The following is a 15,460-nucleotide window of genomic DNA, read 5'->3' as shown; positions in this document are numbered from 1 at the left end:
ATATTTATTCCTCAAATACCAAACGGCGTTGAACATGCGCACGCCCTAATATCCCAGCCATCTGGCCTTCGGGATGTCTTTAGATGAAGCGACCATCCTCAGGGAGCGAGCGCTGGGTCTTCTGTCCGCCCCTAACAGCCCCTGGCTGTTTCCTGGAAAAGGCCTTTTTCTTTTTCTGCTCCCTTGGTTAGCATTTCGAGGATTTTCAAAGGAGGATTCACCACCCGCATCATCTGGATAGAAGTGCTTGTCTTCTTGCCTTACAGGGTTGTGTCAATAACTTGTTTGGCATAACATTCAAAGACACACTGACCCATGAGCTGGTCAGGCTCTGCCCTGCCTGCGTGATTCAGACCATGGTGCCTGGCGGGCTGTCTGCAGCAAGCCCTTCACCAGGCCATAAGGGCCTCTGAAACTGCTGGGCCCCCCCAAGGCCAAGGGTGAAAAACAGCTTGTCAATGCGTCAATTTCCATGAAGCCCTGTGGATGCAAGAGATCCCTGCCACCGTGCCATGAATGGCCTGGTTGTGACGCTGCACCTGTGGTCACAACCACATCTCTCCCTGATCAATGCAGGGTTTTTCTCTAAAATATTCTAAGTTTTAGAATATTTCTGTTCCCTTCCCCAAAAAAGAAAAAAAAAATAAGCAAGTTACCCCATCCTAGTTGAGAGAGTCGGGAAGAAGGAAATGGCTCTGGGGAAAGAAGGAGCGAGGCCGGCCTGGCTTCAGCAGGGAAAATCTGTCTCCTGCCGCAGGAGGCTTTTTCTGGGTCGTCCTGGCTGATCCCATCATAGGGCGGAAGCACCTCCTAGGCCCAGCGTTATAGGTCTGGTAAATCAGCCAGGAAGTGACATGGACACTTTTAAACTCTGTGCATCATGGCTAAAATTATCTCAGTGATTACAGCTTCTATAAATCAGTTTCGGTTAAGGAGGGGGGCACGGGCACTTGGCAAAATGCAATCCACTCAATTAAACTCGGCGCTTGATACGGTCAGCAGACTCCGAGGACCTCAAAATTAGAAAAACAGAAGGTCTAAGTGGGAGGAACCCCTGGGGAAAGGGAGGGCTGGTAGAGGGACTTTTAAGATCGTCTCTCACTGACGCTTCCCAGGGCTGGACACTTGGGAACAGATGAGGGCTGCTGGAATTCAAAAATTATAGACCCACTTTCAAACACCTCAACCCGCTGCAGTCCCCCTGCTTGTTCTGTGGGCCATTTGGACAGCAGAGACAATAGCGTTCTATTTTTTCCCAGATTTAAAACCAAGCCATTATGATCAGCAGAGACCTTTTGTATTGTCACAGGACTCTAGGGACAGTCCTTGGAGATGCCCTTCATCCCTTCAACAAATGAGAGGTCCCAATAGCTGACAGATTCAGCCAGATCCATTTCTTCCAGTACTTTCAAGGGGCTCTGCATGGGTTGCTGGGATTTGTTTTGGCTTTACTTTTGAAAAACTTCAAGGTCATTTCACAAAACTTGGAAATCAAATCCAAACCCACTCCAACTATTCTCCTTGTTCCCTCTAAACCCTGTCGTCCTCAAGCTCTGGGGCAGAATGCAGGTTATTCTGTCTGGGTCCACGCCAGCCACGGCAGGTAATTGCATTAGACTCTGCTCTGTGGTCAGGCATAAGCCCCTGAGCCAACAACAATTAAAAACAAGGGACATTCCTTAATTCCTAATTCCAACCTACTTATGCAGGTCATTATCCAGCTGCTGGGAGATAATGGATGTGTCAGACACTCAGCTGGGTTCCCTCTTAATCGCTAAAGCTCTACCCCCGCCTATTTTGCAGGTGAGGAAGGAGACTGACAGAAACACAGAACTTAACCTGTTGCAGGTGACTGGGCCAGGATGTGACCCCATCTGTAAAGCTTGTAGACTTGTGGCTTTAAAGTCCAGCCACCCAGCTTTACTGGCCTTAACGGTACCCTGTTCTCTCTTCTTGGCCGCCAAGTTCACCTCATAAGGGTGGGGCTTTGAGTTTTTACGTGCCCTTAATTTCACTTAGGCAGGAAGCTCAAGGTTACAGAAGGCCAGCCTAGGAAGGGCTCTGGCTCTCTGGATGGCAGTCTTGATGCTTGGGCCATTTTACTTGAGTCACTGGAAACTTCATACACTTTGGAAAAAGAGCTCCCCATCACCCTAGCTCCTGGCCACCAAATGTTGCCTCTGAGCAATGAAAACAAGAGAATCTGCTTGATTCCGTCCCATTCATGCCCCTGAAGAGGATATCCTTCAAGTGATTGATAGAACTCTTGGTTCAAAGTTTACTCAAGGCGTGGTGACCCACCCTCATCCCAGGAGGCTGAGGAAGGAGGATCACAGGTTCAAGACCAGCCCAGGCAAGTTAGGGAGACCCTGACTCAAAGTAAACTAAAATAAGGGCTGGGGATGAAGCTCAGTGATAGAGCACTTGCCTAGGACGTGTGAGGCCCTGGGTTCAATCTCATACTGAAAAAAACAATTCAAATATCAATAAAACACAATTTGATCAAAGGACTGAAACTGAAATCAGCTCTTTGTGGACACTGTTTATGCAGCAATTGTTTTTGGGTCCTGTCCCCCAGCTTGTGCCCTGCTACTGCCAAGAACCAAGAGAGATGGAGGAAGACGGTAGGAATCTGAAGACTCCCAGCTCCTTCCAAGCAGGGCCCACTTGGCTCAGGTGGCCAGGGACACCTGGAAGCCATTACTCTAGACCTCACATCGCTGCAAGAAGTATGTGGGAAGTCTGCTGGGCCCTGGGGGTCCGGGGCCTGCTCTGCCAATTACTATTTATTCTTGCTGAGCCTCCAATTCCCACCTGGAAAATGGGCTGCAGCTCCCCGCTCCTGAGAGCCTGAGAGTGGAAGTGTGGCATGTAAAGTGCTAGAGCGTCACTACTGCTCTTCACTAGAGTCTGTGAGGCGGGGCAGTTACACTCACTCTTGTAGTCATTTGCTGTTGGTGAACGTTCTAACTGGGTGAGAGCCCCACCCACATCCCCTTGCAAATCACAAGGTCCAGGAGCCTTGCAGGTCACAGTTCTCATTTTGCTTCTTGGTGTTAGTCTTGTGCCTCAGTTTGCTCAACTACGGAATGGGCAGAACACCTTCAGTGGACAGGATGAGAGGTCACGTGAATCTGAAACCTCTTAAGCCAGGCTGACTGGCCTACACCCTGCCCGAGGACACATACCACTTTCCAACAGTGTGACCCGAATTCCCTCTGAAGAAAATTACGAGGCCCGAGTGCCTTCTGCTCCATGACCCCAGCTGGCCCTCCTGCCACCAAGAGCCAGTCTAAGATAGAGATTTGAACCCCACAGCTGCCTGGGGCATGCACAAGGTAGGTGGGTGGACTATAATTAGACCATGCTGACATTTCCCTCTTCACTCCAGACGTTTATTATGTTTATTTCCTGTGAGCTGGGCCAATCCTGAAGCGTCTGCAGGGGACTCCAGGCATGGAGACGTGGACAGTGAGGGAGAGTTCTCTTGTCACCTTGGGCCTGCTCCGGGACAAGCTGGGAGCTTGCCCCCCCCCCTCTATTCAGGCTCTTGGTCCCCCTCTATTCCACTCATGGCTTATCTCCCCTGGACCATTTGCCTTAGACCTCTTTCCAGAATACATGCAAATTTTCTTTAAAATGAAAAATTCCCTTTTATAGGGAAAAGCCACACAGGAGTTTAGAGTTCTACAGAAGGCAACTCTCTCAGGGTGAAATGACACTGCTCACTTCTCTCCTGCCTTAAAATGTTCCAGATATCCCTGCTGGCTGATCCCTCTTCAAAGGTAGAGAGAACACCCTCCAGGAACATCAGCTATCAATGACTGGGAGCAATGGCAGGCACTGCTGTCTCACCCTGAAGTCTGCTGTCTAAGGAGGTATACCAACAGCCATTTCAAGATGCATTTGAAACCAAACAGGACAGTTTCTTTGAATATTTCTCACAAGAACTGTTATTAGTGGAAACATTTCCAATTATGGTATAAGACTCACTGAGGCAAAGGCCATGTTCCCGCTTTATTTCTTATGAGCTGTTGTTAATGTCCTTAACTTTTCAAACCTTTAACATGTTCATCTGTAAAATGGTGACATTACCCATCTTAGAGTTCTTGAAGATAAAATTAGATGATGTACATACATCTGGAAGTATTGGAGCTGACTTCTACAAAGCATGCTCACATTTTCTAAATTAAGTAGTCATGTTGAAAAGAGTCCCTTATACCTAAGTAAGTAGTGTCCACAAGGACCCTGGGAAGCAGGTTCTATTACTATGCCCATTTTACAGTTGTGGAATATGGGGGTCAGGGAGGTTAAGCAGTGTGCCCAAAGTCACAAATTGATGCATTCTTGACCCTTGCCACTGCCCTTTTCCTCTGCCTAGGGATACTGCTTGTGGAAAAGGCAGTATTGGAGAGGAGCACTCCAAGCTTTCCGAGGGCTAGTTCATATGCTCCAGGGGTCACATTTGCAAACCCACAAGATATGAAAAAAAAAAGTGCTGTTTGTAAACAAAGTTCCTTTTGGTAGCTGTTCAATTAGCCAGCATGCAAGCCTTGCCCCTTCCCTTGTAGGGACCTTGATCTGAACATGGAGGAGGCTCAGCAAGAACAAGCTCCCTGCTCCGCGCACAGGCGGGTTGAGGAGCCCAAGAGGGCTCTAACCCCAGGTTTCCTCTTGGGTAAGTGAGCAGAATAAAATTCAACATATTAAAAGCTATCCCTTCTGGCCTTGGCCCTCACTCCATGCCCTGAATGGCCTGCGGAGTGATCTACTCTTTATCCCTAGCTCAGGGGCTCTAGGAGACCTCTCCAGTCTTTGGTTAACTGGAGACCACACGTAGCCAGTTCGCTGGAGTTCCTTATTCCAGCCCCGGTGGGTGGAAGGTAGATAGTTCCAGAAGAAAAGAGCAGCATGGGGGTGGGGACCGGTACTGCCACTTCAAAGCAACCCTCTCCCGGTGCCCTCCTAGACTGACTGAGAGAGCATCCCTCAGCCCTGGCCACTCAGCCGCCCAGGGAAAAGGGTGCCTATGTCCGGTTACTTGGTCTCCTGGCAGAGGTCCTCCTGGCTGCCGTGGGGCTACAGTGCCAACTAGGGCTGCGGGGAGGAAACTCCTTCCCTGGTCAGAGGGGCATTTGGGGTGGAAGGACAGCGGGAGCAGTCGTGGAAGATCAAGGAAAGCACCCAGGAGAAGAGGCATGTCCGCTGCCTAACTCAGCGGGTGGACTGGCCATCTTTGGTCTGAGATTTCACAGAAATAGGACTAGGGCTCTGGAGAAGCTTCCATCCCTTAGCCCTGGCTTCTACAGAGAAGGAAGGTGTGCCCCTTCTCCGAGCAGGAGGTGGGAGCAAGGAGCAAGAACCCTGGCAGACCCTCACATCTCATCCGCAAGGCCCCACTTCACCCCTTCCTGGAGAACTAGGGTCGAGTCTTCCATCCCATCCCAATCCATCCCTCGGTGAGCACCCCCCCCCCGAGTTTTTCTTGTTCCTTCCTTTTGACAGGTCAAAGCTGCTCAATTTTTCTGTAGACCCTACAAACTAAATGGGTTTCTCGGCCTGGGACTGATGGTGGTGGTGGTACGAAATACAGACTGGCCCATCTACATCACCGTCACTTTATTGTATTGTCACCGTTAACTTAACTATAAATACTACAGTGGGGAGCAAAATGCAGGCGGCCTCTGACCGTGCGGGGCTGCGAGAACCCGCGCGCCTGCCAGTCCCCAGGCGCCGACCCTCCCGGCTCTGTACACTATTTACAGCTCCTCGTTCCTCTTTCTGGACCCCCTCCCGCAAGGCAGCGCGTGTGCAAGAAGTAGCATCGTCTGTCTGTGCAAGTCCTTGAGTCAGGCAACGGCCATCCCGCGGCCGTCAGCTGTCCGAGTCCAAATCGCTTTTACCTTCCTCTTCCCTCTTCTCCGGCGACGCCTTCGACGACGTCTTGTTCCACTTCTCAGCGTTTTCCGACTCCTCGGATGAGGACCGCTTCTGCCGCCTCCATTTGGCGCGGCGATTCTTAAACCAGACCTGTTGTGCATGTGAGCACAAAACAACAGTTAAGGGGCGCTTGCCCCACCGCCAGCACACCCGGGGCTCCGTGTGGCCGCGGGATGATCGGGCGTGGAATCACGAGCGGGACACCGCGCTCACACCAACAAAAGGAGCCGAGCCACTAGCTCCGGCTTCCGCGTTTTCTCCCGACTTCCTGGGCCTAAAGCGCCCTCCAGCCTCCAGGCGGCCACCGGGAAGTTTTTAAAGTTTAGGGAGCTTGGAGGAGGGCCGGGCCAACCCGCCTGGGGCCAACCCGCCTGGGGCCCTGCTCCCTGGGAAGGACCACTAGACACCGCCGGCGGGTTGGGCGCCTACCTCCACTTTCTCCTCTCGGAGATGCACCTTCCGGGCCAGCTGCTCGCGCGTGCCCACGTCCGGGTACTTGGTCTCCTGGAAGAGGTTCTCCAGCGCTTCGAGCTGTTCGTCGGTGAAGATGGTGCGGTGCCGCCGCTTCCGCCGGCAGTGCAGCTGGTTGAGGAGCTGCAGCTCGGTGCGCGACAGCGTGCCCACGTTCATGTAGGGCAGCATCTGGTGCGGCACCGGCGACACCAGCACCGAGCCTGGGCCCTCGTAGCCTGCGGCAAGCGGGGCGCACAGTCAGCGTCCTCCCTCGTCGCAGCGCGCACGCCCGCCGGCCAGCCCGCAATCCTCTCCCACTTAAAAAACAGCTACAAAGGGGTCGAGGTGCCGGAAAATGGGAGGAATCATCGCCCCTCAAGCCCCAGAGCCAGTCGGGGAATTTAAAAAACCTAACTTTCCCCACGGCAGACACTAAATTATGGCCTGGGCGTGGAATCCTAACCCGGACACTACGCGAGTTACTTTCGCTAACTCGCGAAAAGTTTGCAGTAAGGCGCGTGCAAACTCCGCCAAAAGAGATGGGGGTCTGCAAGAGGAAAAGTTTGTGCAAGGTGACCAAAGCAAGCGCCACCATCCCAGGGACTAACGACAGCGCTAGGTGGCGAAGGCCCGAGCAAGCGCGACCATACCTGAGGGCGTCGGGACGCAGGAGCACTGCTGGGCGCCCAGCGGCTGCACGGCCCCGCAGCAGGCCGGGCCCACGGGCGCCGCCTGCACGTGCAGCTGCCCGTAGAAGTAGTTGTTGTAGCCTAGGCGGGAGCCGCCGACCGCGGCCGGGAGGCCCGCGCCGCCAGGGGCCACCGGGCGCGGGTAGAAGGCGCCGTAGTCCGAGGAGGTGCCTCCGCTGGCGCCGTAGAGCGAGTCCCCGTGCAGGGCCGGGAAGACGACCGGAGCCGCGGCGCTGGGCGCCACCGGCAGCACCGAGTCCTTGCAGCGCGGCCGGGCGGCCAGGATGTTGTCGATGCTGAACATGCTGGCGGGCATCCCCGAGACCCGCGCCGGGACCAGAGGGCAGCGGGGACACGCAGAGCAAAATGCCTCAAAGTGGGGGTGTCCACTCTCCTCCTACGGCCGACCAAACCGAAAGAGAGCGCCGGCGAGCGTGCAGCCCCGCGCCCCTCCCCGCCCCCTGCGTCCGCTCGCCCTCCTCCCGCCCGCCCCTCGCTGCAGCGCTCACTGAACTCAACCCGCGGGTAGGACGAGCTCGGACCAGCTGAACCTCTTGTTGGTTTTATACCGAGTCGACGTCATCCTGGATTTAGTTCCTGGTAATATGCAGATGACAAACAGAACCAGATTTGGCCTTTTCTTCTCCTTTGGGTGGGGGGAGGTTTTCCAGGGGAGGGGGAGAGGTGCCAAGGGGAGGGGGTGACAGAGCCTGAGAAGAGATTGTGGATTGAGAATTAATGAAATTAACCTAATCTTTTCCATTCGGCAGCCCCGCGGCGGGCGGGTCGAGCTGGGCGGGCGGCCTAATTGCCCTGGTTAATCTCATTAATTCCATTGTACTGCCGCAGTTAACAACTCCCTCCGCCCGACCTCTCCGCCCCCACCTTTTTTTCTCAGATTGGGTCCTATTATTGGGTGCGATTTCCTCTGCCTTTAGCTCAAATTCATTGTGGCCGGTTTTACTTTGGGGCTACTTCTTTCGGAATTTGTTTTGTTTTAGAAAATGTGAGTGTGTCCTTCCTAAAGTAGGATTGAAAATCCCGCTACTCCTTGGGCCTCCGTGTACGAACGGCTTAATTTCAACTCCTCTCTTTTTTAATCTTTAAAGTTCTCTTCCCAATCAGCTGGTTAATTCCCACCCCCCCACCCCAGCCTTTTGTTTTTGCAAAAGTCAAAATTTGTAAAGCAAAAACAATGAAAGAAAAGGTGCATTGTATTTTCTAAAATATTCTCTCTCTCTCTCTCTCTCTCTCTCTCTCTCTCTCTCTCTCTCTCTCTCTCTCTGTCTCTCTCTCTCTCAGACACTTTGGGTCAGAAAACTACCATGACAGTCCCTAAGTCCTTACACAACGAAGACCGAATTCAGCCACTATTTAAAATTCAAGAGTAGCCCTCAGAGCCGATGCTTCCAGCTGCCCCCTGTGTGGGTGTCGGTAGGTTTTGTGCTTTTCCTTGTTGATTCTTATTTTTAGAAGTGGGGTGTCCTCCTCCCCTGTTTTGGGTTTTCAATCCAGATTGGAGCCTTTGGGGCTTCTCAGTCTTCTTCCGGAACATTTTCCCCTTGGACCTGCTCACTCCCTAAATGACAGGCCCCTTAACTTCAGCCTGGCAGGCCCAGGCTGGGTTCCCCGGGTCCCGGGGGCCTGTACCAAGGCCCTCCCTGCTTGCCAAAGGCGGCCGCAGTGCCTTGCGGGTTTCTCCGCACAGCACGGCCGCCGCTGGAGCCGCGGGAGGCGCAGCCAGTCCACTCTGCGCGCAGGCTGTTGAGCGCTCTTCGAGAAGGTAGGCGACAGTGTGCGCGGAACGAAAGCAGCGCCTGAGGTCCTGCGGCCTGGGCGCAAGCCCCTGGACTCCAAAGCCGTCTTTCTTCGGGCCTTTGCGCCAGCAACGCCAGCCATTCCAGGGGGAAGGGCCAGCACCGACTGAGACAGGAGACCGCCCTGGGCCGGGAGGGCAGACCCCGCCAGAGTCCCGAAGGAAGGCCGGCCGTCTTTAACTCCTACCCATTTTTTCGCCTTTAACTCCTACCCGATTTTTCTGGAACTGATTAGCCAGGGGTTCCCGAAAAGTTGTCTAAAATCACCTCAGTAAGACTAAGTCAGCTACGCTGCCTCTTCCCAAGCACCCGGGGAAAGGCCACTTGTCAATTCCTTTCCCAAGTCAAAGAGCCGCTGAGTGGAGCTTCGGTAGTGCGGGGGCGCAGAACTCGGCAATGCGCTGGGGCCGCGGAAGGAGGGCTGGCGCGCGCTTCTGCGCCTAGTTCCCCGGAGTTGAAGCTCCACATCCTAACGCCCACCGGCTCGTGTGGTCGGGAGACTTGGTTCTTTGCTGTGCAAACTAGAGGTGGTTGGGAGAGATTAAGGCCGGATGGAAATGGGTCTCGATTTGGGGAAGCCATAGATTTAAAAATAATAATTATAACCTCCCAGGAAGGAGAGTGACCCTCTCTTTCAGAGGTCAGGTCTACGGTAAGAAAACCTGCCTTCGCTCTCCTACTAACCAGGGAGGGAAGCAGATTTTCCATTCTGAGAGACAGCGAATGGGTCACTAGGTCCCAGAGCACACATACTGCCGCCAGCCTTTCTCAGGTTCCGTTGTACAGGGCAATGGATGGAAGAAAACTGGAGGCTGCAATTTCAACAGTGAATTTATCTGCATTTGTGCTGGTTGCTGGGCGGGCGAACTTTGCCGGGGTGCGTCTTTTAAGATCTTTGCCTGCATCAGGGGGAGGCAGAAGCAAAGTAGGACTCTACAGCCAGATTCCTAGTCCTTTAGTTGTCGTGAAGAGTGCTCAAATCAGGACCCCCAACAAAACCTCAGTCTCAGACCTACAAACGGGCCTCCAAGTATTTAAAAGTGTAGAACCAACTCGCTGGCCAAGTCCACCCCTCCTGTCTTCTTCCTCTTGATTCTTGTCCTTAATGATCAGGTTGAACAAAATCCTAGATTGTGCTTCACTTTCCTGAAGCCCTCTGGCTAACTACCCAACCACTAGAAGGAAGAGTATCCAGTCTGAACATCAGAGTTGGAATGAATGGAGACACTTTGTAAATTGCCCCTCTTTTGGAGGCCTCGAGATTTTAATTGATCGAACCTAATCCAACATTCATTGAGTCCCTTACAACCTTAATATTAGGAAGGTAACTGGCCCAAGGAGGTTGGGGATGGACTAAAGGACATTTTCTTGTTCTTTTCATGGGACAAAGGAGTGTGCTGTCTCCACCCCTGCCCCCAGCATTAGGGCAGGGTCTCTGAATCAGTTGAGTCTAAGATAAGAGCGAATTTGCAAGCTCTATCCTCTAATGGAGGAGAACTTCAGGGAAGAGGTCACAGGGACCCAGAGCCACACAGGACTCACTCTGCCACCTCTCACGCAGCTCACCCCTGCGTGGCGCACCTCCCCCACCTGGATGCCCCTCAATCTGTGGTCCTTCCTCTTTGTCCGCGGGGAGGCAGACGCCAGAAAGGCGTCTTCTTGGCCCGGTACCGCACCTCCTCTGAGGAGGAAAACCCACAAGTGTCCACAACGCGCCAATCTTGCCCTTCATTGCCTGGCGCAATTGGAATAACAAATGCAACGCAAGCAAATGGTCCCCCTCGTGTTGCTAAGCGATTGTTTGTCGGCCCCACACGCACGGCTCAGCATGGGAGGACCCGGAGCGTCCAGCGGCAGCCGGGAGCGCTTCGGTGGGAAAGGCAGTAAACACGCCGCTGATTTTCCCTATTATCACCCAAACACGATTTCACACAAAGCAATCACCACGCAGAAGTCTATGAAAATGTGTTTGTTGAGGAGTCATCCGCCCCGGTAATAGCCCTCATTTTAAAAATATTAAAGAATAGATCAGTGGATTCCACATGCGTAAGGTATATTTGCTGTTTGGCCTCTGTGGAAGGCGTCTTGCGCTGCGGTCATCGCTAAATTGATTCAAAGAGTGTAGATTAAATTGCTTCTCTGATTTAAAACAGAGTACTCAAGTTTGGAGCGTGTGCCTGGGCATATCTCCGCGCCCCGAGATATTTTCATCGTGGAAAAAGCTGTCCCCTTTCTCTTTACACCCCACTCCCCACAGCTGTATTTTAAAATGCATACCCGGCCCCAACTTCTTAGGATTCGTTTCTTAATTCACTCTCTCGCCTGATCACAAAGCAGAGTTTATAATCCGATGCATGTAAGTAAGATTTTTCTTATCTAGTGCAAAAAGCTGGCGTGTCCTTTCCAAAGATAACCTAGCCCTCCAGGCTGCACGGAGGTCAGAGGAATTAGGAACAATTCTAATGTCTCTGTAGGTCCCCAGCGCGCAGCAAGGAGACCTCAGTAGTTTTCACAGCGCAAATTGGTATTCTCGTTGGTGTTTAGGCTTTTTTTTTAAAAAAAAATCTAATGTTTCAAAATTGGTGCGCCAAACAAGCACTACGGTTCTGCTAGTCCCTGAAGGACCCCTCCGATAGCTCTAGCCATATTCCCGGGAGGCTGGTCCCCAGTGGTGCTGACCCACCCGCGTAGCCTCCACCCTTGCAGTCTCTGCCCGCTAAAGCTAACCAGCGACGTATTTGTGCTGGGTCTCTTGCATTCACCTAAACATAGGGAACTTACCAGATGATTTTTGATAGAAGTTTTGAAACATTCTAAAGAAAAACACCCGAAACCCTAAGAACAAGCCCATCAAGGTGTTAGGGAAAGCACGTAACCCTGGGAGAGAAGAGGGTGTCGAAAAATGACGTGTTCCCAAGGCCTCAAGGGGGAAAAAAATAGCTTCAGTTTTCCTGGGTTGCAGAAATCCACTTTCAAAGTTTGTTTCAAAGTGACTGCACCGTTGCTTTTGCAAATCGCAGAATGCAAATGATGATAATTTGTTCTCAGAGGAACTTTCTCTTGAAATGATTAAGCAAAGTCAGTCATTTGAAAATTAGAGCGAAGGCACAGACGGTCCTGAAGCCCCTTGCTAACCGATATCAGCTTCTAAAGTTTTCATTCATGTAAACCTCATTAATGAAGATCTTTTATTTAAACGTCAAGGGGATTTGAAATTTAGAGTAAATTATGAAGCTTGTATGTCTAGCCAAGTCATGGGTCAAATGCATTTGTGAAAAACTGCTAAAAGAGCATATGGTTTTGAATTTTTCTACAATGACTAGTGTTTAAATAAATTGCTTGTACTGCTTAACTTCATGTGTAATTTTGACAGAAATTGGCCTATAGCCTTTTGATATGTAAACATTTCAGTCTTTTATGCGGCATAAAAAAGACACTTGCTTTTTAGGACAGCTCAGGCAGTCACCCTGTAATTCAGAAAGCCGGCACCTACCATTACATTCTTGCTAGATTTCAACTTTCAAGTGGCAGCCTCAGGGAAAAAAAAAAAAGAAAAAAAGAAAAGAAAAGAAAGAAAGAGGATATTTCAAAAGCAATGTCCATTTGGGATTAAAAGCTGCAAATGAGGTGAGAATGTGCCACTTACTATCTGAAAGAAATGGATAAACCATAGTTATTAAAGAACATTTCTGTCACTTTTCTTTAAGCCAGCTCATCCAAGGGGACACTTAAGCAGGGTTCAGGGACTGACGGGCATGTCATTAAATGCTTGTCTTAGGGTGTTGCTGATCAGTCCAACATACAAATAGGTGTTAAAAATCTAGGTATCATTTCAGAATGTTACCAGCGAAATGGCTTCATATCACAGACCTATTGAGATGCAAACATCAGTCTCAGAGGAGAATCATCCGGGGCACACATCAGTGATCTGAGCCATGCGTGGATCTTTCTTGGTGGAAGGTGGTTGCTACTGGTGTTGCACAGTTGGGGCAGAGGGTGCAGTTCAGAGCCCTCTGGGCTCCCACAGTTTCTGAAAAAAAAAAAAAAAAGCATATAAATTTGTGTAAACCCATTGGTTACTAATGTATTTGTCTCCCCCAAATAAGTGCTAGCATGAGAACTGGATGCCTTCACCCAGGGGGAGACAGCAGACCCGTGCGTGTGAGCAGGGACGGCATGTTCACTTCCTGCAGCATGTGCACTTCCAGGCAGCAGGCCTGGATCCTTTCCAGCTGCTCTGAGGTCGTGCCCATGTTTGTTGTGTCAGTCTTGTCAAGTGCAGACTTTCTTTCGAGTGACACGGTCCCTTTGTGAAGTTTTGGAGGAACTGGGGAAAAGAACTCTCACAAGGCGGGGGGAGACCCTCATTTTTCTCATTTTTTCTTTTGCATAGTTGAGTGGCCTGACTTAACAAATTGAAATCCTCTTTCTAAAAAAAGACCTTGCTGGGACGAATCTAATTAAGGAGGAAAAAAAAAAGAGAGAGAGACTCTAGGAAAGACAGGAGGGGGAGGAGGTGTTTTACGTATGGTTCTCAAGCATTCCAACTCATCCAGTTGTGGTCAACAACCCCAAAAGGGAAGGACCCATTTCATGACATAAAAGAAAGTTCTAGGCTTTTTGTTTTGTCTTTTTTTTTTCCTCCCCTAAATATTCAATACTCTAGCCTAACCTTTTAAGTCTATTTCAAAATGAATTAGGGTAAAAAATTGGGGGGTGTTACCTGTAGATTTTAAATTCTTGGAAAAATGAATTAGAACTGCTTAACTTTGAGAAACTTGACCCCCACAGTGTGTTAGGGGTCAAAGTAAGCTGGGCAAGGGAAGTGTTTTGGATAAAAGAAAGACACTCAGTACTTTGAAAATATTTTGGAATGTTGAGTTTGTTTGGTTTCTTTTTAGCAAAAGAATATTATGAAGCAAAACTGAAAATTATAGCAAAATCTAGCCATGGTTACAGGTAACCGTTAGGTGTCCAGAAAAGTTAACATCTGGAGATATGGGTAGTATATTCTTTATTCTTTTTTTTTTGGATGGTGCTGGGATGGAACCCAGGGCCTCACACATGCTACCAATGGCTTATAGCCCCAGCCCAGTGTACTCATTTTTAAAAATGGGACTTGATGAAATGGTTATTTGCTGGTGCAGCATCTCAAGACTTCTCGGGGTATAATTTACATCAGGTAGCATTATTGATGCTTTGGATACATCACAATGAAAAGACTCATAAGCACATCCTCCCTCAGCACATTCTGTCCTCAGTATTCCAGCATCTCTGTAGAGCTCGGTTTTCAATAGTTTCATGACCTCCTAGAGGGACACTTCCCTGGGCCCTGACTACATTTTAAAGAGGCAACTGCCCTGCTTTGTGTGTGTGTGTGTGCAGAATCCCAAACTTCAGAAGCAGGAGTCAGGCCAGTAGTGGGAAATGGGGCCACCTTCAGAGGCCACAGGTACTTCACCTGCCCCATCCCACCATCACAGGACTGGGACTGGGACTCCGTGTTAGGCTGGCCTCACCATCTGCAGAGGAGGCTGGCCCCCTCCCAGCATTTCTGGGTAATTCTGGCCAGTTCCTTCCCACTTAGGCCTGATGGGAAAGAGGAGGAGGAGGTGCTCAGAAACAACCTCGTCTTCCAGTTTGTTTGATTCATGTTGGGGTTTCATTGTCTTTTTTTTACCCAGGTATCATGAAGTTTGGAATATGCCTAGGTGCACGTGTGCACACACACTCTCTCTCTCACACACACACGCTCCCTCAACTCCATACTCCTTCATTGTGTACAGTGGCTTGGTTCATTGTTTCTGAGCCTGTCAACCCCAACACCAGCTCCGTGGCTGCCTCCTCTGGAGAGTTCATGTTTGTTACCTTATTAGGGTTGTTTACCTATAACCCAAGGGCAAAAACTGAATGTTCCCTGACCTACCCTCTGGATTTGGTTTCATTTAGCTGTAAAATTCTTTCTGCGGACCAGAATTTCTTGGGTTTAAAAATCACAAGTGTCTGTCACCCATATCATGGGTTGTTGGTGATTTGTGTATTACAAGGGAAAGTCATCTGTTTATAGCAAGGACAGCTTGGGGAATTCAATATACTGTATGAGCAAAACCTACGACAGGCAGGGCACAGTGGCACATGCCTGTGATTCCAGTGACTCTGGAGGCTGAGGAGGGAAGATTGTGAGTTCAAAGCCAGCCTCAGCAAAAGTGAGGCGCTAAGCAACTCATTGAGACCCCGTCTCTAAATAAAATATAAAAAAGGGCTGAGGATGTGGCTTGGTGGTTAAGCACCCCTGGGTTCAATCCCTGTACCAAAAAAACCACATAGTACAGTTCAACTAAAAAGAACCCCTCTTGTCTACACGATACCATGCACATGCAGGCTTTTTTATTTTTATTTTATTTTTTTAAATAGCTCTCTACACTTTTATTCCCCTCTTGTGAACTTTGTGGGTAAAGTCATTTCAACACTGCCTGGTAGGTCAGTATACTATTTGCATGTGAAATGGGGACATCAATACCTGTTTGTGCCAAACTAGTGAGGATACTTCCTCTGAATCTT

At 50.2% G+C, this 15,460-nt stretch overlaps 1 protein-coding gene and 1 long non-coding RNA gene across 2 annotated transcripts in view; one reads left to right on the top strand and one right to left on the bottom strand.

Annotated features, from left to right (window-relative positions):
* Positions 1-5,604: 5,604 nt before the first annotated feature.
* Positions 5,605-7,518, bottom strand: Gsc (goosecoid homeobox). The gene is made up of 3 exons (XM_076849709.2): positions 7,044-7,518; positions 6,370-6,629; positions 5,605-6,030 (listed from the first exon to the last, which is right to left on the bottom strand). The coding sequence occupies exons 1-3, from the start codon at positions 7,396-7,398 to the stop codon at positions 5,875-5,877; spliced, it is 771 nt and encodes a 256-aa protein (XP_076705824.1). The 5' UTR covers positions 7,399-7,518; the 3' UTR covers positions 5,605-5,874.
* Positions 7,512-15,460, top strand: part of LOC143395018 (uncharacterized) — a 30,117-nt gene continuing 22,168 nt past the window's right edge. The window contains exons 1-2 of the long non-coding RNA XR_013090728.2: positions 7,512-7,682; positions 8,385-8,516. This is a non-coding gene — a long non-coding RNA (uncharacterized LOC143395018). The remainder of the gene's footprint in view (positions 7,683-8,384; positions 8,517-15,460) is intronic.

Source organism: Callospermophilus lateralis, chromosome 3 (assembly GCF_048772815.1).
Source record: "Callospermophilus lateralis isolate mCalLat2 chromosome 3, mCalLat2.hap1, whole genome shotgun sequence".
NCBI lineage: Eukaryota > Metazoa > Chordata > Mammalia > Rodentia > Sciuridae > Callospermophilus > Callospermophilus lateralis.
Note: the sequence above shows the minus strand (reverse complement) of the source record. Positions and strands in the feature narration are given on the sequence as shown.